General features: G+C 40.8%; 1 protein-coding gene across 1 annotated transcript in view; it reads left to right on the forward strand.

Moving 5' to 3' along the window:
- Window positions 1–694: 694 nt before the first annotated feature.
- The window catches only part of TMEM266 (transmembrane protein 266), a 73555-nt gene continuing 50045 nt past the window's right edge, over window positions 695–24204 (forward strand). Inside the window, exons 1-5 of the mRNA XM_026038658.1 lie at window positions 695–729; window positions 10400–10509; window positions 21144–21346; window positions 22365–22461; window positions 23590–23695. Of these exons, the coding sequence (XP_025894443.1) occupies window positions 23682–23695 (14 nt within the window). The 5' untranslated portion in view covers window positions 695–729; window positions 10400–10509; window positions 21144–21346; window positions 22365–22461; window positions 23590–23681. The remainder of the gene's footprint in view (window positions 730–10399; window positions 10510–21143; window positions 21347–22364; window positions 22462–23589; window positions 23696–24204) is intronic.

The following is a 24204-nucleotide window of genomic DNA, read 5'->3' on the forward strand; positions in this document are numbered from 1 at the left end:
TGCTAATGGAGTTTGTTACAGACTGGTGCCCAAGGAGGAGTTTAACCCATGGATATTTAATAAAATGGATCAGTACTGCGTAGATGACTGGCATCTAGCACAAAGAGACACCAAAGTCCGCATTTTTTGAACAATTTTTGCCCGTTTCCAACGCCTGCCCCGCTCTAAGCTTTTGGGTAGTTCTTTGGGTAGAGGGGGCGGGTTTGCTCCCGGTAATCCCCCTCGGCCATTCCCGGGACGGGCTGCTGACTCAACGCTCCCTAATCCGCCCCGCGCTAAATCCCCGGCCCTTTACGTAACCCGGGGTGGAGGTGGGGGGGAACTATGAAAATCCCGCAGGTCGGAGACCTCGCGGCGGGGACATGCACGAGGGGACAGCGGCGCCTCAGGGCGCCTCAGGGAGGAGCGGCCTCTTATGAGGGGGCGGGGCCGCCCCGCCCCTCGCCCTCCCCAGCCCGTAGTACTACGGTCGCTCCGCCTCCCGCCGCCGCCATTGGCTCGGTGCTGCTCACGTGACGGGCGGCGAGCACAGGCGCGCGCGCGCCCCCTTTAAAACGCCCCCCTGCTCCCCCCGCCCCTCCGCGAGCCGTTAACGGTTTTCGGAGACCGACCGTTGTTTCCTAGGCGACCCGGGGGGAGGGCAGCGCAGCGCGCGACGCGTCTTCCTCGTCGTGCCCCCAGCTCCGCCGCTCCCTCGTGAGGCCGCGCCGGTGCCGCTGCCGGCAGCAGGTACGTGGCTCGCTGCGCTGCGCGGCCCCACGGCAGGCGGGAAGGCGGTGCGGGTGGCGGCGGCCGAGACAGCCTCGCTAGCCCCGCCGCGGCCGGGGAAGTTTGGCGACGGGCGCTGCGGCCGGGGAGGGGTCCCGGGCCTGGCCGGGCCGCGGGCGCCGGGAGGCAACTTCTGACGAGCGGCAGCGGCTGGCGGGAGGCGGTTGTTGTGCCGGAGGCTCCGGGCCCCTCCGCAGCCTCTACTGTAACCTGCAGGTTTTCCCGGCACCCGCAGTCCCGCCACCTGCCCCGGCGAGGGGAGGCGCGGCAGCGTCCCTGTGAAGCCCGGCGTGCCTCCTAGCCTGGGGCTTTTCCCTTTCCCATCTATAGCACTGAGTAAATTTAACCCCGGGGACATTTTGTGGTCAGTATATAAGGTGCTGTCTGTCCGGATTGGTGTGCTGTGCCAGGAGAGCCACAGCAGCTTCACTCAGTGAGATGGATAAGTGAACGTGCCTAGTTCCTGAGCTTGTTTGTCCATTTGACTACTGTGCTCAGAAATAAAATCTGTTAAACACATCTCCCATAGGATTTCTGGATGCTTGTGTGYCTACTAAAGAGCAGAGCATTCTCCTAATATGGTTAGAATAAGTGCAAGARGTGGTATATGCAAAAGGAGCAAAATGAGCACAGGTGCAGGGTATTTGTAGCTGTGTCTGCATGCAGATGCTAATGAGGAGTCTTGTTTGCTGCATGCAGGGCACCTGTGCTCAGATAGGACTGTGGGATTCCTGTTTTGTCCTAGGACTTACTACCTAGTTTTGTGCAAGCCAAAGATTTTAAGYGAGTTGTGTGGTTTTAATGTTTTTTGAGATACGTAGTGCTTGAAGAAGGCTCCAGTGAGGCTATATTGACACTTGGTAGTTTTCTGGTAGCTCCTGGGAACATAATCCAGGTTCCTAAAGGACTGTTTTAAAAGGCTTATTAAYGTCATGGTCGTGTTGGGGAAGTTCTGTATGAATTGGTGACACAGAAGTGTGGTATGTAATTAATAGAATGCAGAAGTCCTCCAGCATGGAAGGAAAGCTGAGAGCTCCTGTTGTGAGCAAGGTATATCTCATGAGGCAGTGCAGATGAGGAACAGGCTGCTGTCACTCAAGCAAGATGCTGATTAAGGAACAAATGTGTGCTGTGTTATGTTTCCTAAGCACCATTAGGATATGCTTGCAGTTAGTGAAGTGACTCATTTCTCTGCGAGTAAAGAGCCCATGTTCGTGGGACCTATGTATTTCTGAGCAAAGTGGAGTTTTTGCAGCTCCTGATGCCATCTATACACTGGATTGCAAAATTGGTTCTCCTTTCTCTGTATACAGGTATTTCTTTGCATGAAGATGAAAAGAAGTGTAGGTTATATGAGAATTCAGGTGTGGTAGTGGTGTTACAACTATGCTCAGCTCAGGAACTGGCAGAATRCATAGCAAGAGCAAGCATCTGTTTTTCCAGCTTTAGAACTGGAATGGCAGGTGAGCTGAAGGTCTTGACTCCAAGAAATTTATGAAAAGGTCAGTTAGAAAATGAAGATGTGAGTACTTGCAGTGCAAGTACTAGTGAAAACCTGCTACTCAGCTGAAGTATTTTCGGGTTGTGACTGGCAGTGCAAATGTGGAACATGATGCATTGTGCAGCCGTTCTGCCTGTCGCCGTATCCCTTCCCAAAGGTTAGGTATATGCACACTTAGAGTTCTGAAGGTGCCCTGTAAAAGATAYGTGCAATTCCGTTACCCTTTCTTTACCTCCACCGTGTGCACACATTTTGGGTGCTGTTGTACTGTTTCTTTAGCTCGGGTTTGGTGGTGAGATGCTAAAACCCCCTGGCTAACAGCTTGCTGCCTGCTCCACCTCTGATGGTCTATGTGGTTCCATTCCTGACCATAGTAGTGTTGCACCATGGATCACTTCTAGCCCAGATGGGCAGAAATAGCAAAATGTCCAGCATGGTTTTGGTGTAATTGCATGTGATTGCGTCTAAATTAGAAGTTGGACTAATGGCATCACCCTACAGGACTGTGATGTGACTAAAGTTTATGCATGTTTTCTATATTAAGCTATGGGCCTTACCTGGCAGTAGAACAGCAGTTAAATGTGTTGTATAATGTATGTATGGCCTATGTACTTAAAAATGTAGTAACTAGAGTCTTGCGTCAGTATGGTGCTCAATTTAATTGCTTCCTGAGTGTTTCCTTCACAGACTTTATCCTTATGAGCACTGAGAAACTAATATTGTCATAGAGTGAGGTGGAGTCTCTTCTGGCTTGTGTGTTATTAAAAATCTCAATGGAGTGCTGTTTGCAGAGTTGTTACTGGCAGTGGCAACATGAGGAATGATTTAATTCTCCTCACTACTGCTAGTCTGATACTAGGATCCTGTAGAAACTAGCTGCAAATCTTTTCTTAGCCATAATGGTATGAGGAGCTGCAAATTTAGACTGTATGAATTACCTTTTGCTAGTATGGTTGTAAGCATATTGTAATGATGCTCAGGAAAAATTTAAAGCAGTACATGTTGTTCTTACGCGTTGTCCTCTCCAAGTGACATATTCACATCAGCCTGCATGGGGAAACTTCAAGTGAAAAGTAGTAAACCTCAGTTAGTAGCCCCATGGAGCAGGACTTGCCCCATGCCTGTTGCTCGACTGGAGAGGCCTATGCCCAATGCGGATCAAAGGCTTTTTCATCACCAGTCTTAGCGTGGTGGAGGCTGAGGATGAGCAAAAGGGAATGGAAGGGTTACTTTAGTCTCTCATATTTCAGTCCACCTATTTGCTGGACTTAGGCTGTGGCTTGACATGAGTGATGTATTCAATTCTTAATTTACTGATGGAGTCATAATGCGTTCTCAATTACAGCCATATAATCCTATCAAAATTGTTGGCTTTGCATGAGTGTAATGAAAGGCAAACTCTTGTAAACTTGAGTAAGAAATAGAGGTGTTCGAACTTTAATATTGAATTTTAAATCATTTAGTTAGAAATATCTACTTATTGCTTTGTTCAGAAACATAATATTCTTCCCCTAAGAATTTGCCTGCCATGCTTCCTTTTTATCGCCTCTAAGGTTCTGTGTTGCTTTGCTCCATTTAACTGTAAGCTTTTTACACCGTGTACTGTCCTTTCTTGCATTGTGTAAAGTACCATGTGCACCTATGGTGCTATACACACATAAAACTTCACTACAAACATTCACTCAAATCTTGAAGTTGCAGAGTTTAAGTCAGAAAATGCCAAATTTAGAATAGTGCAGAACTAKTTTTGCCTGTGTTGAAGCATCATTTTCCCCAAATGAGTCCAAGATTTGCAGGAGAAATAGTACACGATGTGAGCTTAGTAGTTAAACTGCAAGCATACATGCAAAGCATAGAGAGCTCAAGTCATGCACTGCTTTAGATACACTCTTGCCTGATCTTAAGCACCTTGACTTCCAATCAAGCTAACCTTCTTGCAGATAAGCTTCTGCTATGGAACCTCTTAACATGCATTTTTACTTTTTTTTTCTTAACTATCTATTTTTATTAATTACACTATTTTATACAGGTGTAACAAACTTCCCATGTTTGCCTTGCAACAAACCCATAAGTGGGATTTGAGATCATAAGTGGGATTTGAGACTGGCGGTATTTTCTATTTCAGGTAATTCCCTTATAAACAAACCTGTCCCGGAAAGTGATGTGTAAAGTTTGACCTCTTTCATCATCCTCTTTGGCCACTTTGTTTCTTGCCTCAGCAACTCAAAATGTTCCTTGATGCACTGCCTGTCACTGGGCTGTCATAGGGTAAGCACAGCCATCATGTATGTGGGATTTCTGTTCAGGACATCAAATGTCTAATTAACAAAATAAGTAGGAAGACCTTTGAGCTAGACTGACTAGAGTGGCATTGAAACAGTATTCTGCTGTTTCAGGGAGCATCAAAGACCCTGCTAACAAGGCAAGTGCCGTAGCACTTCAGAAAAAGGTGCAAAGCTCTTTGTAGTGGAAAGTGCTATAGGTTGGTATTTTGAGCCTTCCTACCAGCTTTTTCCACTAATAGGAACGGAAAATTTTGTCAAAATACAATTCATATTCAAGTTAGTGAGACTTTCAGTATTGACTATTACTATTTTTAGTATTTTTCCAGAAATACTTAGTATTTTTCCAGAAATACAGAAAAACTTTTTTCAAGTGAGCTAAGGGGTTCCTGTCTGTTTAAGATTTTAATTAACATTAAGCATCCAAGATAGAGATGTGATGTGCCTCAGCTAGCAAACAGTCCTTTTTTTTTTTTTTCTCAGCATGTAATTGCTGTGTGGATTTTACAACCCACATCTAATAAATTATCACATTCTTATCTGGAATGATAAACTTAAGCTGCTTTGAAAACAACTTTTTTTTTCAAGTAGGAAAGTGAGGTATGGGTCAAGAGGCATAAGTTAACTTGCACAAATGTCTTAACCAAAACACCCTGAGTGGAGGGTGTGTGTGTGTGTGTGTTCTTTTTCTCTCTTGTGTTTATTTACTGTTTTTCTTCATCACCAGCTGCCACCTTCATAAATCTGAATGCAGTGTGTGTGTGTTCCTCACATTCCTTTACTATTTGGCTTTGAAAAGAAGGACTTTCGGACCAGGAAACAATGGAAATAATTAAATGGAAATGTTCAACTTTGAAAGGTGTTATTTTTAGGACTAGCTCAAAAGGGCAAGTGCTCCTTGGAGATGTTGTTATAAGTGGCCAGATTGCTTTTTCCAACTGGAGGAGCAAAGCAGGGCCTAGGAAGTGCTGGGGTTTACTTAAAAGTTTTTGACATCTTATCTCTGGGTGAAAAGAAAAGCAGAGCTGCTGAAAACTCTTGGTGCTGCCCTGGAAAAGCCTCAGCTGGGCCTTGCAGGATTGTCCCTGTGCCGCAGCATCCCCCTCAAGCCCTGCGGGTGCCAACTATTCCCCATGCTCATTCAGCGACTTTTCTCGGGGACATGATGCTCTTGGATCAGCACAGATGTGTCCTGCCTAGTAAGGCTTATGTGGAAGGGGACATCTCTTTCCTAGCTGCCCTCAGTGCTGCTCTTATATCCCTGTGGCTTGGATCCTAGCAAAGTTCACATGTCCTTCTGGGGAGGGAAGATGCCAGCAGGTGCCATGGCATGCTGCAGAGACATTTGTCTTGCTGCTTGCCTGCCTTTTTTTTCTGGATTTGTATTTGCTCACTTCTCCACCTTTCAGCTAAAGGGAGCATATGGTATTATGCTGTCCATCTGGTTGCCACTTACTGTGTAATCTTTATGCAGGCAAATTTGGCGCCCATCTTGTGTTTCTTGTGTAGGTAAAACTGTTAACAGAATGACAGCTGAAGTGTTTATTCAGCACTGCAAATGAGAATTGCAGAAAGTGAATGTGAAAGCTGCTTGCTCCATGTTCCCAGTCGTTTCTTACCTTAACAAACATGCTATCCTATTATTAAAAAAATAAAATTAGTATCTCTGAGCTGTGAGCTCTTCATATGTGGATAAAAGGCAAGTCATGTCCCAGAGGATTTGCAGTCTAAATTAACTTTTAATTAGAACAATGGCATTGATGCTTAGGAAAGCTTTAGTTATATGGTTAGTATTGTATGCACATCTGCAGAAATTCYGCTGATATTTCTGCTTTCCAGGAAGAATCTAGTGCACTTTGTGTATTTTGGGGTATTTGTGTTTATAATCTATATGGAAAGAATCAGCACTGTAAAAGAGAAGGTTAATTGTCTTTGGTCACAACATAAGCCTATGTACATTCAKTTTTTTCCGTGTCATCTGATTTCAGATTACTATTGTTGAAATCATAACAACCAAACTCTCTCCTAGCTCTCTAAAGCAGTACTGCTGAGGAAATAACTAGGTCACACTTGTGTTATAATATTCTTAGATATTACCTGAAGAAAGGAGTAAATCCAGAATTAATTTTTTAATATGACAATTTGTGTTAAGCTTTCTAAGAACCTGGATTAGAGACCTACTGTACTGTTTTTGAATAGTATGTAATAGTGCATCAGCTGTGTTTTTATAAAGGAAACCCAGTCCTTAGTATACAGCTGTGAAACTAGACTGCCCAGTGGGAATACTGATCGGTGGCTGGGAGAAGAAAATATTTAATGGCTTTTGTTGCAGTCTCCTGACAGCTGTGTGCTATCTATTGGTGATCTATAGCTGAATATCTGTAGTAATATCACTGGGCAAAGCTGTTCTACTACCTGAAATTGCATGGTGGGATCTGTAAAGTCCTTGCTGAGCTGGATCTTGTAGTATTTTGGGTGAAGCTAATTCTTATGATTAATGTTAAAGACTTTTGCTCCAGAAATTCTTGCAGCCTCTGCATATTAAGCTAGGTACTGCCTAGCTATAGAATTTTGTAGAAAATGTGGAAAAGCCCTGTGTTGCCTTGATGACAGCTGCTTTTTAGCAACTCCTTGCGCTCTTCTGAAGTTTGGGAACTATGGAAAGACACTTATTAGTGGCTCAGTGTTGCATCTGAACTGAATGTATGTTTTTCTTCTGAATCTTTGTGATGATTTTTGTTTGAAGAACAACTTTGAGTCTAAGACAAATTTGCCCTTGGGGGAGGAAAAAGAAAGACTGGAATCAAAGTAGCTGTAGCCTGCCAAGGCTTGTCTATATAAGCCCTGGATAGAGTTAACTAGTGAAGAAAGAAAAATGTATCCATGTGTGACACTTGAAGGTAGGGCCAATTCTCAGTGACTGAGTAGTCACTGCTAGTGTGTCTGACTTATTTGCTAGGTTAAATAAAGTAAGTATAACTGCTTTTCTAGTGAGAAATTGTCTGCGTCCTCACCTAAACAGTCAGCTCTTACTTTCACAGACAGCCTCAGCAGAGAGATTTAATAAACTGGGTGAACATGTGAATAAGTGAACTTTCTTCTGCTTCACACCTTCTCATAGGGGTTAAGGCATGTGAGAAAAAACTGGCTGTGAAGTCTAGGCTTGCATGGTATATTTTGTGAGGAGGGAGAGGACATCATGCCCCTAGCACCTGTGTATTTTGCAGGCTTCCAAATTTGCTTTTAGCTGACATCTAGGACAAAAATTTTTTTCACTCAAAAAATTGAATGCACAGTGTTTTCATCTGCATTTAAAAAAAAATAAAATAAAATCCGTTTACTTTTTGTATCGCTAGCTTAGTAGGACAGGAACTATCTCTAGATGTCCAGAGTAATGTAATCCTTGTCCTGATCATGATCTTTTAATGAAGCAATAAAGGAAGCTGTAACAGTGAACTGTAAGTGGTCAGTTTGGGATCAAGATCAGGCAGTGGTGATATTTTGCTTCCTTAGACTAATTTTGCTTATGCAATTTATTATAGCATTTCACAGGCTCTGTTATTGTTTGCTGTCAGTCTGACTAGATACGTGAGGTGTAGCGCTTGAACAGCATGTGAGGCGTAGTGCATGAACAGTATTTGGCAGGAGAATAACATAGTGTGCCTGAAACCGTTAATTATATGCTGTAGGCAGCTCTGTCTAGGTCAGAAGACACTATTATCAAATATAGTAGGCATTCAGAACTTGCACAGTTGCTTGATTATGCATTGAATAATTGGTGTTTGTTAAGCAGATAATGGCAATGTTTGCCTGTAGAGCCTAGGTTTAAAATGAATGATTTGGAGTATTCACGTTTTAAATAATCCGTTACCCAGAAGGAAATTGGGCAGAGTTTGGTTTTAAAAAAAAAAAGGGGGRRAAAAAAAAAAGAAAACCAAAAAATCCCTGAAAYAGCAGCAAAGGCTGCCTACTCTGTCATGTGCCATACTTCCACTTTGTTCTGAAAGTGTCTAAGTTTATTGCTTTATATTGCTTTATTGAATTTTATTCTGTATTTGTGTTTGCCTGCAGCAAAGCTTAGCACAATGCAGACTGTTTAAACATAGCCTGGAGGAATGAGGTGGGGTAGGGGGAGGGAGGGAAAAGAAATAAACCTTAAACATTGAAGTATGAAAAACAATGGAGAAAAGGAAGGAAAACTGCTTGAAGTAGAGCAGGTTTATGATTAAGGCACCAAAGTGGGAGTTAAAAGAGAATAGTATGTCATTCTCTGTCATATGCTTTATTTTTCTTATTTGTAGAAGATAAAGCCTTTCTACCTTAGAGGTAATTACTTGCTGTCTTTTTAAAAGTACTTCAACAACTGTTGGAAAAATAGGCAATTATTGACCACAGTGTCAAGGACTGATAATTTTTGCAACTGTATCAATGTGATAACTTTGAGGAGAGTTTGCAAATGTGAGCTCCTACTTAGAGGTATCAGTTTGGCAAAATGCCTGTTTGCTTCTTCTGTCTTAACGGGATGGAGAGGTAGGTAGTGATGGTCAGACCCTCTTCCCTGAACTTCATTTGCTTACAAGTCAACTATCTTATTTTCTTTTTCCCAAACTGTTGTTCAAGGGAAAAGCAATAAGGCAATAAAACAATTGCGTTAAAAGACAGCAAAAAGGTCAAACCTGCTTAAAGTAGTGGTTCTATGGTACTGAGTCCAGCAGATGCAGTTAGGGACGTGTGCTCTTCTGTATCTGTGACTGCTCAGCCTGCAGAAGATCAAGCGTGCCTGGCAGCAGAGGAGTTACATTTTCAGTATGAGCTACATACCCATTCAAGCTGGGATCAGCACTCTTTGCCTTCCCTAAGGAGATGGCAGTGATTGTAGCATTTATCATGCATAAAGGAATCTGTCGCACTGTATATAGTTGCCAAAAGACATTTGAAAAATGGGGACAAAAAGCAGTGTCCAGAATTTCAGAAACCCTTTAGCCAACAGAGCTGATAATGAATTAAGGAAATCGCTCCTGCAGGCCTTACTTGAACCTTGCTTTTAGTAACTGCAGTAGTTGTGAGCTGAGTACGTTTGGTCATATGCCTGTGAAGGAATCGGGAGAATTGTCTGAAATGCTGATCTGGTGTGAAACCACTGGCCCATGTGGCAGAGTAGCTCTCCTCTAGGCCGAAACTAATTTTTGTTCATGGATGAAATTGAGGCCAACATTAAAAATGATTACTTGGAGCAGAAATGATGTGAAAGAATCTGAATTATCAGGGTTCAAGGAAAAATCCCAATGTTTACCTGTATAGAGTTTTTTGGTGGYTGTGGTATGTGTTGGTGTGTGTGTGGGGGGGTTCTTTTGTTTGTTTTTGTTTGAGCAAGGAGCTTGTCTGCGTTACTCGGGATTTAGAAAAGTACAGACTGTTGCTGTCGACCGTTGCTGTCAGGCAACCCTGTGAGTCTGAGCAGAACAGAGATGTCAGATCAAGGGTAGAAGTTTTCCCACAGTGGGAGAAAGCTGAAGTAAACTGAAGTGTCGGAGCAGTTTTCCAAAGGAAAACTTTGAAATTCTGGACTTGGCTAGAGTCTTCTGTGCTTTAAAACAGTAAAAAAGACACATCAGTGCTTCTGACTCGGTTAAAAATTAAGACTGCTTTCTGGGAAACAGTAATAACAATGCCCCTTCACCAAGTGAGGGGAAAGGACTTGATGGTGAAGATCCAAAACAAAAATGATATGTGAAGGTGCACTACACAACCTGTTTTTTCACTTCTCTGCTATTGGTCATGAAGCTTCATGGTGTTTCTAACGACTTTCCTGTATCTGACTTGGTATTCTTTCTCCTTCACCCCTAAGGGACCAACCTATCTACAAGGATTCTTGTGACTTGGATAAGGAGGGATGTGTGTGACAACAGCTGCTGAATATCTGCTGTGGGCCCAGCTGCCTCCTTGCTCACCTGCCAGGTCAGTAGGTGTCAGGCAGATTCAAGTTGATAATTACTGATTTTTTCAATCCAAATTCAAAGAGGGATGAAGGTATGGATATGATCATACCTAGTTTATGTATGAGGCGGATGCTAGGGTTGTATCCAAGCCTCAGTTTTTTATCAGCTAGTTTTTTTTGTTGCTCTTAGTGTATGGATAAATGCATTTTTAAACTGCTCGGGTCTTTCCTCAGGGTGTTTTAATGTAACTGAAGTGTTGGAAGAGACCTTTCATGCTTGAGTTTTGATAAGTTGAGATCTGTCAAGTGTTATTCCTTGCAATCCATTTGTCTAGAAAATCCTACTGCATGTTTTTTTATAAATAATTAAGAAAGACCACTGGCTTTTCTGATTCTAAGCCAATATCTATGCCACATTTGCTGATTTTTTTTTAAATGTGCAGGTCAGGTTAGAAAAAACAAGTTAAAAAAATAACATTTATTGGACAGATTTATCTAGGGTATGCATATGTACACATGAGCATCCTGTTTTTTTCAGGAGTTCTCATCAAGGTCATCCTGCTGCAGGACCGCAAGTTTGATTCATGTTTTAAAATTAATTTTCATCCTGTTTTTGTGATGACGTTTTTATGCTATCATATAGCCCAAGTAGCATGTGGCTACTTAGGAGATACTTGTAAAATGTACCACTTAAACTGGTTACAAACTCGTAGTGCAGAAGGGGGAAAAGCAGCATACTGTGACCAGTTATTTCTATTCACTGTCAATGGAGCACAGTTTGAGAACATCTGGATTGTAAATGCATCTCTTAAACTTGCATTGATTGGTTCATTGGGCTGTCAGCCATGAAGTACATTTTTGGATACTTGCTGCAAATCTTATTGCTTTGAGAGATGCCAAGTCTGTAGTTAGTCAGCTACTATTTTTTATTTTTTAGTAAGTAGGAAAAAAAAATGGTTTGAGTTAACTATTTCATTTGCTGCTGTGTTGCAGATCACAGTTTCTGTGGTTATACTAGTGAGCTTCAAACTAGCCAGCTTGGCAACTAGTATGAAAGTCCAGCAGCAGTAGTGCTCACTCACTGTGAGCTGCTGTAATCCTTCTCTCTAATCCTAAGAACAACAGTTGGCCTGGACACAGYAAAACAATTGTTTTTTCTTGCAGTAAAGGCATTTCCTCTAGAAGCAGGGGGGGGCAAAAAGTTGTGTTGTGTGTCTGTGTTAGGACTCATCTTTAAAAGAGCAGAGACAGGTGTAATTTGGCATAAAGTGAATGGGTTGATTTCTTGCTGAGTGCAAGCTTGGATGCTATAATTATGTGTATTACAGGTATTCCTTAGGATTTTTGAGATGGGAAATGCTGTGGCTGCGAGTAGGAGGAATTGGTTCTGCCTTATGCATATGTGGTGTGCCTGACCTCTGCAGCAGTTTGGGTTACTGATAAACTAAGAATGTACAACTGCCTGGATTGATTGGTCTAAACTTATTTGTGTTGGTACCATCGGAGCTGGAAGTGTGCTGGTGTTGGACAAAGGCACTCTGCATTTGGACCTCCTTGTCCATGGCAGATTTTTTTTGTAGTCTATTGGATGCTGTCAATTGCTTGTCATTGTATTCTCCAAAGCTGCTTATATGTGGTTTGGGCAATTACCTTTTTGTGCTTAGTAGGGGAAGGATGCTTGTGTTATCTGTGTCTTAAGGAATGGTCATGTGCTTTTAAGAAAAAAATCTGTAAGCAAAACTGTTTTTGCAAAAACTGCTCTGATTCAGCACAGAAGTTTTCTTGTCCTGTAACATTCCCTGTTTCTCATGCTACTTGTCCTAAAAGCTCATATTTTCAATATCACAGAAGAATCACAGTTTTAAGCCCACCTGTGCTTGAGTCGTTTGGCATACATTAGTTAAACTGTGATCTTATTACTGCAAGCATTGTCTCAAATTAAGTACCTATATAACTTCAAATAACACCTTATAAAGTACCTTATGTGTCTGAGTATTGCATAAGAAAATAAGAGCATGTGCTGTTTTTCTTGCTTTAGTMGCATCTTCACTTTTAGGACTGTAAAAGTCAAACACTTGTGACTATCTTGCCATTTTTCTTYTCTTCATCTCATATGAAGTTTGGAGTGGAGACTTTGACAGTTATTGCTGAGAACAGATGCTTKATACCATCTGCAGGCTTTCTACCCTGTGTGTTTTTGAATGTTGTAAGCCAGTGTCAGGTCATGAGCTCTGAGTTGTCAACGTGTTTGAAACCAATATCTTGYAAGTGGGAGGAGTAACACAAGGGGATAGCATGGTTTCAAGGAACCAGTGTTGTAGAGCTATATGCAATAGAAATGAATAATTATTACAAGATAGGGCACCTTAAAACCTCTTCTGACCTTCTTGGCAAGCAGTTTGTTTTGCCTGTATTAGGTCAGGGTCAGATGCAGCAAGTTTCTGATCTGATGCCAGTGTAATTTTACTTTCTTGCAGATATTCTTGTTTCATTGGAAAAGATGCGTTGGATTTTGTTTATTTGGAAATCTCTTGTTATTTCTAATTCAAAAGACTTTGAAACTTATTTTCAGAAGATGTTTATATGCATATAGAAAGGAGGAAAATATGCACTTAGTGTATTTCCCAAGAGAAAGCTAACTCCTCAATATAATTTTTCATTGACCAAATACCAGACCAAAAAAAAAAGACTTCCAGTCAGGACTCCAATGCTGACATCTCATGATGTCTTTGGATCTAGTTGGAGACTGTGTCCTTATTGCAGTTTACATAAGTTTCCTTGGGAGCAGTAATGGCTTTGGCTTGAGATTGACAGCTAATTTAGCAGATAATTGGTTTGGAGGGGTTAACTGGGTGTTAATGTTAACAKCTCTGTGGTGGTTTAGCCCTTCATGTTTTAAATCTCCTGCCTCTTACTGGTGCAATGTTCTGGTAAAGTAGCTTTAACAAAGTGCAGTAAAAAGTCTTAAGTCTGGATTTGCAGCTGTAACACAGCTCAGTTTTGAACAAGACATTAAGTGCCATAAAATGAACCTTTTCTCTTAAATATTTTAGCTTAATATTTAATATTTTTGGACTTGCATTGCCATATAGATCCTTTGTATAACTGTTGCTTGAAAATATCCTTCTATGTGTTCAGTGTATTAGAACATCCTTATTGGATACGGCTCATGGGACTTGAGGCACTAAAGGTACTGCTAAAGTAGAGCTGAGGAGAGTGGCAACAGGACTGCTCCTCAGGTCACATAATAGTAACCTGAAGCTCTTCTATGTCGGGGGCCCTGATGGAGGCAGTGTCCTGTTTTGCTCTACAGAACAGGTAGGAACAACATCCCAATGTTTTGAAGGATGGAGACAACTTTCTGGTGGGCCGGTGTACTTCAGTCTTTCTGGTTTCTTTCTGATTTTCTGTTGTAATATAAATAGCAAAGGAAGCCTTTTCCAATACAGCTGCTTACATATTCCCTGGACTGAACCCCAGGGTAGCAGAGTGTTGCAGTCTTGTGTTCTTCCAGCAGAGACTAATGTGTGAGGTAAAGGTAACTTTCTCTCTCCTTTCATGAATGAATTACAAGAATGTAACAAACACGAGAAACCAGTCTCAATCTGATTCAGTCAGTGCCAGCTTTATCTCCCCTGCTGTAGAGAAACAGTGTGGTCCTTTACATAGAGTAGCCAATATTAGCATATGTGACATTTTAGCTGAAARTGCTTGTGAGATTTTTATAATAGATTTGTTTCTTTCCCTTTTTGATGTATTTCTGTTAAATGTTTGTATAGTGCAGTTACTCAGAGGTTTGCTTTTGGAAATGCCAAAGAAGTTGAAGCCAAGTCTTTGTCTATTAAACTTCTGGTACTCTTAGTGCCTCTTCAGGTAGACGTGTTCTGAGGTTAAGATTTTGGTTTTCATCAGATGCATCATTCACTCTCCCKTATGTGTTCTACGCTGTCTTTAAGCTTCTGTTCAAGATCTTCAAAACTTTTCTAAGACAGGGAAGYACCATTTCTTTCCTTAAACAGAGCAGAACTGTGGACTAGAAGATAGAGGTCTAGATCTCTAAAAGCGCTTGGGTGCATGTAGTAGCATGCAGACTCTGAGTCCAGGCAGCTGAAGCAGCATCAACTAGCAAATGTTTCTGTAGGAAGTATAACATGAAATTTATATCCCTCTAACATGTTTAAGTATTCTTTTAATATATTAGTGCTTCTGACTTATGGGTGTACYGGGATTTTTATTAATGTGGTCATGTGGAAGGTAGGGATGATGATGCTCAGTTTTACTGTGTGTCTTTAAAGCACTAATTCTGAGCGTTTTGGGAAGAACAAGGAAGTACAGAAGTAAATTAGTCTCCTGAATCCTGGGGTATCATCCTTGTGGCTTTGTAGGGTRGATTTTAAGATATGTTAGCTGTAGTAGCAAATTTGTAGGCACTAGTTGTCTTTTCAGTATTTAATTGTGGTGAAGTTTATTTCCTAGTGAGGACTAGACTTCATGAGTCCTTAACAMTTTAGATTTTTGATCACAAATTTCCTAAAGACAAATTTGTGATATTGACACTCACACTGGAAGAACATGAGCTGACAGTCACTGCCTTAAAGGAAAGGGAATAATTTAGTGAATATTCCTGTACTCTTTTGTGGTTTATTCAATAGTTTGTGGTGCCTTCTGCTTACTGACCCATTAAGATACTGMTGACCCTGTCTGCCCTTAAGGGGCCTAAAGGATGTGTGAGGGTTGGCAGAGATGGTGGTGGTAAGTTTTTAAACTTAAGATTGGGAGGAGAATTAAATAAGCACATAATACACTGCTTCCAGGTAAACATGAGCAGTAAGTGGAAGTGTTTAATATGTACTTGTATGAATAATCAGATGTCTTTCCTCTGTAATAAAAGTCTGCATGTGTGCCCAGAGCAAATATTTTCTGTGTTTCCAGAAATAATTCCTGGTATGTACTTTGTATTCCATACAAAATAACTAATGAATCTGTTAACTGCAGTGGGAAAAAAGCCATGAAAACCTGATTATGTTCCAGTTAATGAAACCCAATGCTTATGTTGAATTTCTGCAGAAAATCAATAAAATGGTTTTCAACCTTTTTTCTACATAAAAAAAAAATTAGAGCTTTGAAGCTCTAAAAAGAATTGGTTAGGTACAGAAATTACTGTTTAAGAATGAACTTGCTGGTTTTAAGTTGCAAAGTATCTAATTTAAATGCATAATGCAAGGTGGAGGTAGAATCTCTTTCTTCATGAGGTAAATCACTTGTAGGCACATTCTGAGGCAGACCTTGGAGTGTTAACTTTTGGCTGTAGTTGCTCCTTGCCAGGCCAGTTCCTGGAATTTGGATGCAGCAGGTGTCATGTAGACCCTGTCCCTTCCCTGGCTGTTTTGTTGTGCAGAACCCATCTGAACTTCTGTTGCTTTKCCCTTTCCCTTTTCATTTGGTAGAAGCAGGGAAATCTGTGTTTAACCTTGCACCATGGTGACACTTYGCTACAGGTCAAAGAGCAAACACCTTTCATCCTGTTTCCAGCTCCCATGGGAAGAGCTGTTTCCTTCTGTGTGCTGTGTCTGCAGACACTCCAGATGTGTCCAGCAGAGTGTCTCCTCTGAGGTGTTGTCTTCCCCACTAGAAGTACGTGGGGTATGTGCAGATTAGGTCTCTAAACCTGAAAGTTACAGAGATTACTGACCCATTTATGTAACTGCCCTGGGAGGGCTGATCCTTCAAAGTATGTAGGAGTGTTGGGCTCAGCCTGGTTGCTCACAGCTTGCATAGTCCCTCACCATCAGYATTTTGGGGCAGAAAACCTGCCCTATAACATGTAAATACTTTCCACTTTAACTGTGGATCCCTCAGTAATATAGCTACACGCATCAACCACATATTAAAGTAATAACTATTGGYATGCTGCCTACTGTGTTTTAGGCTCAAGGAGGTCAGCAAACAATTTTTCAGCTGTGAGCAGTCTAACAGTTGGGTCTGCAGGCCCCTTTTGAAGTAGTTTAACTTTTTCTGAAGAGACTGAAGAGTTGAACTAAAGACTTTGATTAATGGTGCGATTCAGCAGAGCGAAGTTTATCCTGTATGCATCACCAGGATGACATATTGCAGTTCTTCCTAAATTTGTAATCTCTATGACTGGGCTACTTGTTGCCAGAAGCTAGCCTATGAGGAGTAGCTTTGCATTTCACCATAATAGGCTGATTGTTATGCACTTGCTTTTAAGATGCACAGTAAAGCCTTAAAAACAAGTGAATTAGATGTGTTTTGTCTGGAAGGCTGCCCACAGTATTTATAAAGTGAGAGAACCTGGGTTTTTCTCAAATATTTGTAGTGTAGCAGGTTCTTGCAGTGAAATCTTACTTGGAGATGCTGAATTTGACTTGTATAGTAGCTTGAATGGATTTAGTATCGCTATGCTTGAGTTCTCTTTGCTTCTGCACTCCTKATTGTGAGAGTTGCTGAATTGTTTTAAATAACTCTCATCTTAGTCTCCTATCTGAAATATATGAATACATTTACAGACTTCACAGTTCCATAATTGGCAAGATGCATTCAGATCCTCAGCTCCAAGGAAATAAATAAGCACTAAAGATTTTTTTATGATGTGTTCTGTTCTTTTTTTTCTATTCTAATTCTAGTGCACTGAATAGCATTAGAATTTCTTTTTAAAAAAATAAAAAAGCTTAAATCCTAAATCTTTTAGGTTTAGAATTGCAAGAATAGATTTTTATAACTTGGGGCTTGAGGATTTGTATAAAGGCTGAAGGCAGGAAAGGGCTAGAGGGTAAGGACACATAACCATTATCTGGGTATGGGCAGATACTCCAGCTTGTGTTTGAGATTAATGTATGTGTAATTAACTCAGAGCTAATCAGGTGAGCTGCCAGAACTTTGCATAGGACTAAACTTTCACTCTAGCATTCTGAGAAATGYATGTATTTTCTTGCACTGTTCTTCTAAAACCAAAACCAGAGCTTCAAGTCTGTGGTTGGTGGCTTCTTACTGCAGTTTCTGAAAGTAAGAAAAGGGGCTAGAAGTAAAGGCCAAAAGTCAATTTCAGACTGACCCARGCAATTGAATTGTCTCTGAAAGTGAACTGTTGCTAGGTGTGTTCAAAAGCAGTATGTTTGGTTTCATGTGCCCCAGCTAAGTTGGTCTGTTGCCCAAGTATTTGAAGTTCAGAAATTCATATTGGCTAAACAGGCATAAACCAAATTTTGTTTCAAATRTGTGGGATTTTTTTATATTTAATAATAGAGGATTTATGTATGTGCCTACTCTTAAGAGACAGGGTTTGTGGAACAAAACATCTTAGGTTGGGGGAGTATTATCTGTAGTATGAAGGATATTTCAATTATCTCCTGCTTGCTGAGCTTGAGGCCCTTTAGCTTCCCAGCCTGGAAAAGACCAGATGTTTTCAAACYGTTGGAACTGGCAATTCCAGGCTTATTTCCCCCACTGAACATGTGCAGCAGCACAAGAACAAAAAGTTAACTCTGAGCTTTCCAACCAGGAGCAGTGTCAATAGTGTCTTGCCTACTTAACCTACACATACAAAGCAGSAACAATTTTCTCAAATGCACATGCTGTCTGCAGCAGCTGGAGGTTTAAGCAGAGTTTATCATAAAATCCTTAAGGTTGGAAGGGACCTTGATGCACAATAAAATGGTGTGAGTTGGTGGCTTTGTGCCCAGTACTCCTACCTGGAACACCAGGTTTTCTGGGATTTCCCTTCCTATTAAGATGCCCAAATATGAACTGAGCAACTGCGTATTTTATTCTTTGGACTTACAGTAACTTTGTAGAGGTGTTTTTTCTTTTTTTTTTGTCTCCATTAAGCACTTTCGCATTATATGATATCCCCAGATAGCTTCCCCATGAAGCTATCAAGAAGGACTTCTGGGGGCTCCGCCAGTTCATTACAACTAAATGAATTACAYGGCTGAGCACAGAACAACACATACTAATGTCATCCTGAAAGCATCTCATGCTGTTGCATGTGTGCATGTGGCAGAAGCCTGTCCATAGACCTGCCCTATGGTCCCTTCCTAATCCAACAACACTTGTTTTTCCCCAGTTCCTGGGTGAGGAGAGGCCAAAGGGTTAGGAGCATCAATAGAGTTCCTCCATAATATCTTAAACACCAGCTCTTCCACTTTCTTGCTGCCTTAGGGAAACTGAGTTGCACATCTGTGAGCCCGTTTGGAAGGGGGTGGTGGTGCTGAATTGGGCTCTCCTGGGTGGTTGCACTGGTCTAGTTTTCCTTTAGAAAGGTGGCTTTTTTGCTAGTATTAATCTTGCAATCCAAATTTGTAGTGCTCAAAGGTCAGTATTCAAATTTTGAAGAGAATGTTTTGTGAAGAGATTATTATTATAATTGTGTACAAGAATCTCTTTGTTTTCTGCCCATCTAAACTCCTGTCAGTGTTCATAATCTCTTGTTAAATTGAGTTGTTAGGGCTTTTAAAACTGAATATAGGAGGAATTCCTTGTCTACCTATGCAGAGCTGAATAACCACACTTGATTAAACAGTTGGTCTGAATAACAACAGGGTGGAGGAGGGTTGATTTAATCAAAAGATCTTACTCATTTTTTTACAATGAACTTCTCCCTTTAAAAAAAATAAATTGAAGAAATGTTAAGCCCAGGGCACATAGTTTCATTAMCTCCCTACCTTCCTGACCAAATTATTTGCAGACTTCAATGTATACAGACTAGCTCACTGAAAACCTGTGTCTAACACCATGAAAGGAGGTGTTAGTGCTCTCCTCCTGGGACTTCTCTGAGCTTCCCTTCTGGTATACAGAATTCTGGATAGCTGAAAACTGTTCTTCTAGCATATGTAAGTATTATAAGTATGGTTATGTATGGGTCTGGTTAAGACAAGTTGAAACGAGTCAATTTAAAGCAGTTAGTTGTCTGGCTTGTAAGGTTTGATCCTGGAGCACCTTGTTTGTGCGAGGGGTCCTACTCGTGCTCCAAGGTGCCAGCAGATAATCTGTGGTTACACAGGAGCTCAGCACAGCTACCTCTGAATCATGGTGCGCTTTTCTCTTTGAAAACTCAGTGAGATAATCTTGCTGATTAAATATTTCCCTTGTTCCTGTTTCAAAATTTTCCTGCCTCTTAGGCTTCTTGGCCAACTCCAGGACTTCCTTAGCATTGCCCAGTAGAAATCTTGATATCCACCGTTTCCATTTGAGCTTTAGACTTTTATAAGCAGAAGAAACAGCATAACTTCTTGTAGAAATAACCATTTCCTTTCTTGGTGTCTGTGCAATGTGATCTAAGGTCACAGCCTGCAGTCTATGCACTGCTGCTTTTTCTTTTCTTTTTTTTTCTTTCTTTGACTCTTTCTCCTCCTAGTGAGCAGCAGCTGACGTGTGGCTACCAACATGGAAAGGTTGATATAAACATTAACTCTGGCAGGAGATGTGCTAGGTAGGGGCAGTAGCGTGAACCTTTGCTCAAGCGCTGTGGTGCATGACGCCGCTTCCTCTGATTTTGAGCATAACCAGTGATGTGTGGAGTAACCGCCTGCCAGGGTCCCCACAGAGGGGGCAAAAGAAACCGTAATTCAAGATGCACTGAAAACGTTGAGGAGCACCAGCATCTATATAAATACCTATGCCAAGAATGCATGAGCCCAGAAGGGCTGAGAAAGACATTTACAGCGGTTTTAAGGTCATGGCTGGGAGATCTCGGTGAACTGGATACAACCTCCTTCAACAACAGAAGGATGATGAGCTGAGAGCTGAGTCAGCTCTGCTGGGCTCTGGWCTGTGATCAGACACTTCAAGCTGGACAACAGCTTGAACAGACCTATAGAGAAGCTTGGAGGCAGAGCTGTACTTCCTTTCAGATTGCACTGGCTTTTCAGTATGTACAAGGCAATATCCCAGCCATTACACAAGAAAATTTGGGGTTAATTCTTTCTCCTTTGTCATATCTCCTTTTAAAACTATTTCTGATTAACTTGGGAAACTGTTCCTGCTATCGGTGAGATGRATGGTACCGCTGAGCAAGTAGCACTCATGTAAAGTGGGCATTGCTTGTACTTGATAACTTGCTGGGTACTTGGGCTGTCTGGTCTTAGTACCAAGAGAGCAAARACAGCCTGGACAAACTGTTAAATAACTCCCATGGGTGAAACTAAGGCATTTTTATCTACAGAGTACAGGAAAGTTGCTGCTCTCAGGTGGTGGTGGAATAGCCAAGGGTTGTCCTTTGTCCCCTGCCCCTCAGGGGTGCCTGGGCTGCACCCAGTGATACAGTCACACACAAATTTCCCAAAGTTATGCTGATATAAAAAGGTTTTTTAAAGGAAGCTGTGTACATGCATGCGGATGGAGAGGAGTGCAARGAAAGAATAAACTTCTGCAAGCTTCAATATATAGAGTGTACATTTTTGTTTTACTGAGATTTCTGTAGCTTGTATAAAGCCTAGAAAAGAAACATGGATCACTGTAATCTGTTTGGGATGCATACATAGCCTATTAGATCCACTTTGAAGGTTTTGGTTRTGCTGCCGTATTATTGTGTATGTTAAATACTTGTTAGTTGCATATATTTTAATCCATTAATTTAACAAACATTAGTTATTTGTATGAAAAATTACTTACTTTTTGCCACTTCTTTCCCCCTCAGGAAATCTTCACTGAATCCTCTGGAGGCTTGACTTTATCTCCTTTCCCGTTGCTCTCMGTGTTGCTTGTCTTGCCTTCATGAGCACCTTATGTCATGGTAACAGTCCCTGTGGGGAAGGCCAGTTGGACTCTGCTCCTTCCAGGGCCATCGGAGCTATCAGAAGGGCTTCCTGCCAGCTGCAAGTCACTCCTTCAGCCCTAGAGGTGAGTAAATGCTTCCTGTAGAGCTGCTAGCTCCAGGGAGAGGGACYGGTTGGCTTCAGTGATGATCTGACCAGGTTGGGTTATGAAGCAAAATGCTTCATGAGGGATATAAATGATTCCAATTGGGAGGGGAGGGGAGGAGGGAAGGAAGAATCCTGAGACTAATCTGCAGATCAAAGCTTTAAAGAATCTGTATGTGTTGTTTCATATTTTGTTTGTTTAAACCCCTTCTGGGAGGGAGGCCACGAGTATTAGTGTTGTGCTAGCTCCCAAATAAATGGTGAGTTTTACCKATGCTAAGAAATTTCCGTCTCCATGCCTGCTCCTCATAAGAGGTCAGCTTCCATCAATTTTATTCCCATTTCCTAAATCTGTGTCCCCATTTACCTTTGTTTCTTCAGGCCTACAAATGCATATTCTCCATGTCCCCTTCAGTCTTGCAAGGCAGGTGCAGAGCACCTTATGTCTTTGCTATTTTCTAGGCTGTGGGCTTTGAAAAACTCATTTGGGTGAAACTTTTGAGAAGAGCTGAAAGCATTCAAACTGAAAGGAAGCATTAGAAAATAAAACATCACAAGGCAGGACTGATGGTGATGTTTTGCTGTTATGTAGATATAATCATAAAACTGCCATAACCACAAATTCACCAAATCCCTTTAGTGTGTAGTGTGACTTACTTTCTTAACTTTAAGTAAATGTTTAAGTATTTTGTTGCCGCAGGGATATAATAGATAACTCGAGAACTATGGAAGCCAGAGAAATAACTCTCATCAATATAAAATATCCAAGCCTCTGCTGTATCTGACAAGTTTTTCCTGAAGAAAAGTAGGTTATTACTCTGGTTTTAGAAGTACTGTATGCTTATAGATAAGTGAAGGGCATATGTTTTTTTCTAAAATACATACATTTAGTGCTTTAAAGTTGGTCATGTTTCTTCATACGAACATTTTAATTATGTTTGGCTCACTTAAGCCAAGAGAGTGATCACAATGCAGTCCCTTTCCTTATGCATACCCAGGCATATTGTCAAGAAAGTCAGAGAATGCATTGACTACGCTTTACTTTATTACAAGTTTACAGGACATTAAAACTTGGGAAATGACTCTACAAATGATGTAAGTTCAGTTTCATTATTTGTTATCAAGTGATTGCTAGACGTCATAGTGTTGCTATATTTAGATGCTTCTGTTGTAAATACTTCGCTAATTTTAATAATTCAGCTTGAAAGTGCCTCCACAAGTGACAATAAAATTTAAGAGGCGTTTTTATTTTGAACGTTTTTCAGTGTCATTGACAGTAATATTTTAATCTCGTACCCTTGTATTATATTTATCAATTACTATTTCTGTTTAATCAGAGTAAGAGTGCACTTCTGTATTTTGGTTGCTGTTTTTAATTGTATTTAGCATATAATTCAGACAATACCTTTACAAACTCTTCCATGGTCTCTTTTTTTTCTAAGAATCTTTTATTCATCTTTTGTTCTGTGGAGTGTGGGGTTTTTTGTTTGTTTTGGTGATTTTTTTCTCCTCTGTCTACCAGAACTTTTCCATTAGAAGCTTTCATTCTTGCAACCTTTCATAGTTTGCTGTGTGCTGGGCCAGACCAGAGCACAAATGGACTTTTGCCCCAAGTGAATGATGTGCCCCCTTTCAAGTGTGTTAGTGGGTTTTGTAGATGAAAATATTACCTTTGTGGAGGCTTATCTACAACTTATGTCAACATGAACTAACTCATAAGTAGCAAAGAAATTCAGGAATACATTTTGAAATGGAAAAATCTTGAAGCTAATGTTCGTATCTATGCAGTCTCTTATCTTAATTTAGTATCCTATGCTAAACTATGTAGAAAAGAATTGGTTGACTTCCAGTAGTATTTGTACACTTCCAACACTTAGCTTTCTATGAAAATCTTTCCTTCTGATTTTGGTTCTCTTTCTAAACAATCTTGCTTAAATCAGGATCTATGTTAAGGGTATAGATATATCCTTATATATGTATCCTATATATATATATGTGTGTGTGATATATATGTACACACACACAGAAGTGTCCATGTGTGTAAATAAATACATGGTAGCTTTATACATTCCGTGATACCGAAGAATTAACTTGGAATAAAAGCACTTTAAAAAATCATAAGGAAATAAAATTATTAAACAAACTCTGTAAAATGACAAAGGATGTCAGTTCTTTCAAATACCTGTAATTGAATTTTAGATAACTTTGTTCTGCCTCTCGCAGAAACCTGGTCTTAGAAGGCTAGAACTTCTGTGCAGAACAGCTGGAATCAGTGAAGTATTGGGACCACTGCTGATTTGGCTGCATCCTCCAACATGACCAATCCTCAGTAAGTACTGTATGAGTGAAGTTTTAACTTATTTAAAATACAAGGGAACCATTTCTACTTAAGGATGTTACTTTTTGTGTAGCTTAAGAGATTCTATCAGTATTACTAGAAGGAAACTAGGTATTTTGAACGTGAGAGCAACAGGATTTGGTAAATTGTCTGAATTATTATTTAGCATTAGCATGAATCAACTTGCTTTGACTTGCAAAGTGTAAGTTCCACAGGGTGGCAAGTATTACTGCACTAAAATTGGAAATCAAGGAAGGACAAGTTCAGCTAAAATTGTGCAGGAGGAGACCAGTTATCCAGGTTGCTTGAATAGCTGGAAAATTTTAATAAGCTGCTTTTAAACAGAATCACCCATGCAATTTTTGCAGTCAAACAACTTCTTTCGTTGGATGCTAGGCACTTTTTAACTATATCCCTAAGGAAAAAGAATATATTCATGTCTATTCTTGAAAACCTCTGAAGAAATCCCAGGCATTTCAGAAGTTAACAAGCTTCTGTGG

Source organism: Nothoprocta perdicaria, unplaced genomic scaffold, assembly GCF_003342845.1.
Source record: "Nothoprocta perdicaria isolate Ctin4 unplaced genomic scaffold, notPer1 scaffold_214, whole genome shotgun sequence".
Taxonomy (NCBI): Eukaryota; Metazoa; Chordata; class Aves; order Tinamiformes; family Tinamidae; genus Nothoprocta; species Nothoprocta perdicaria.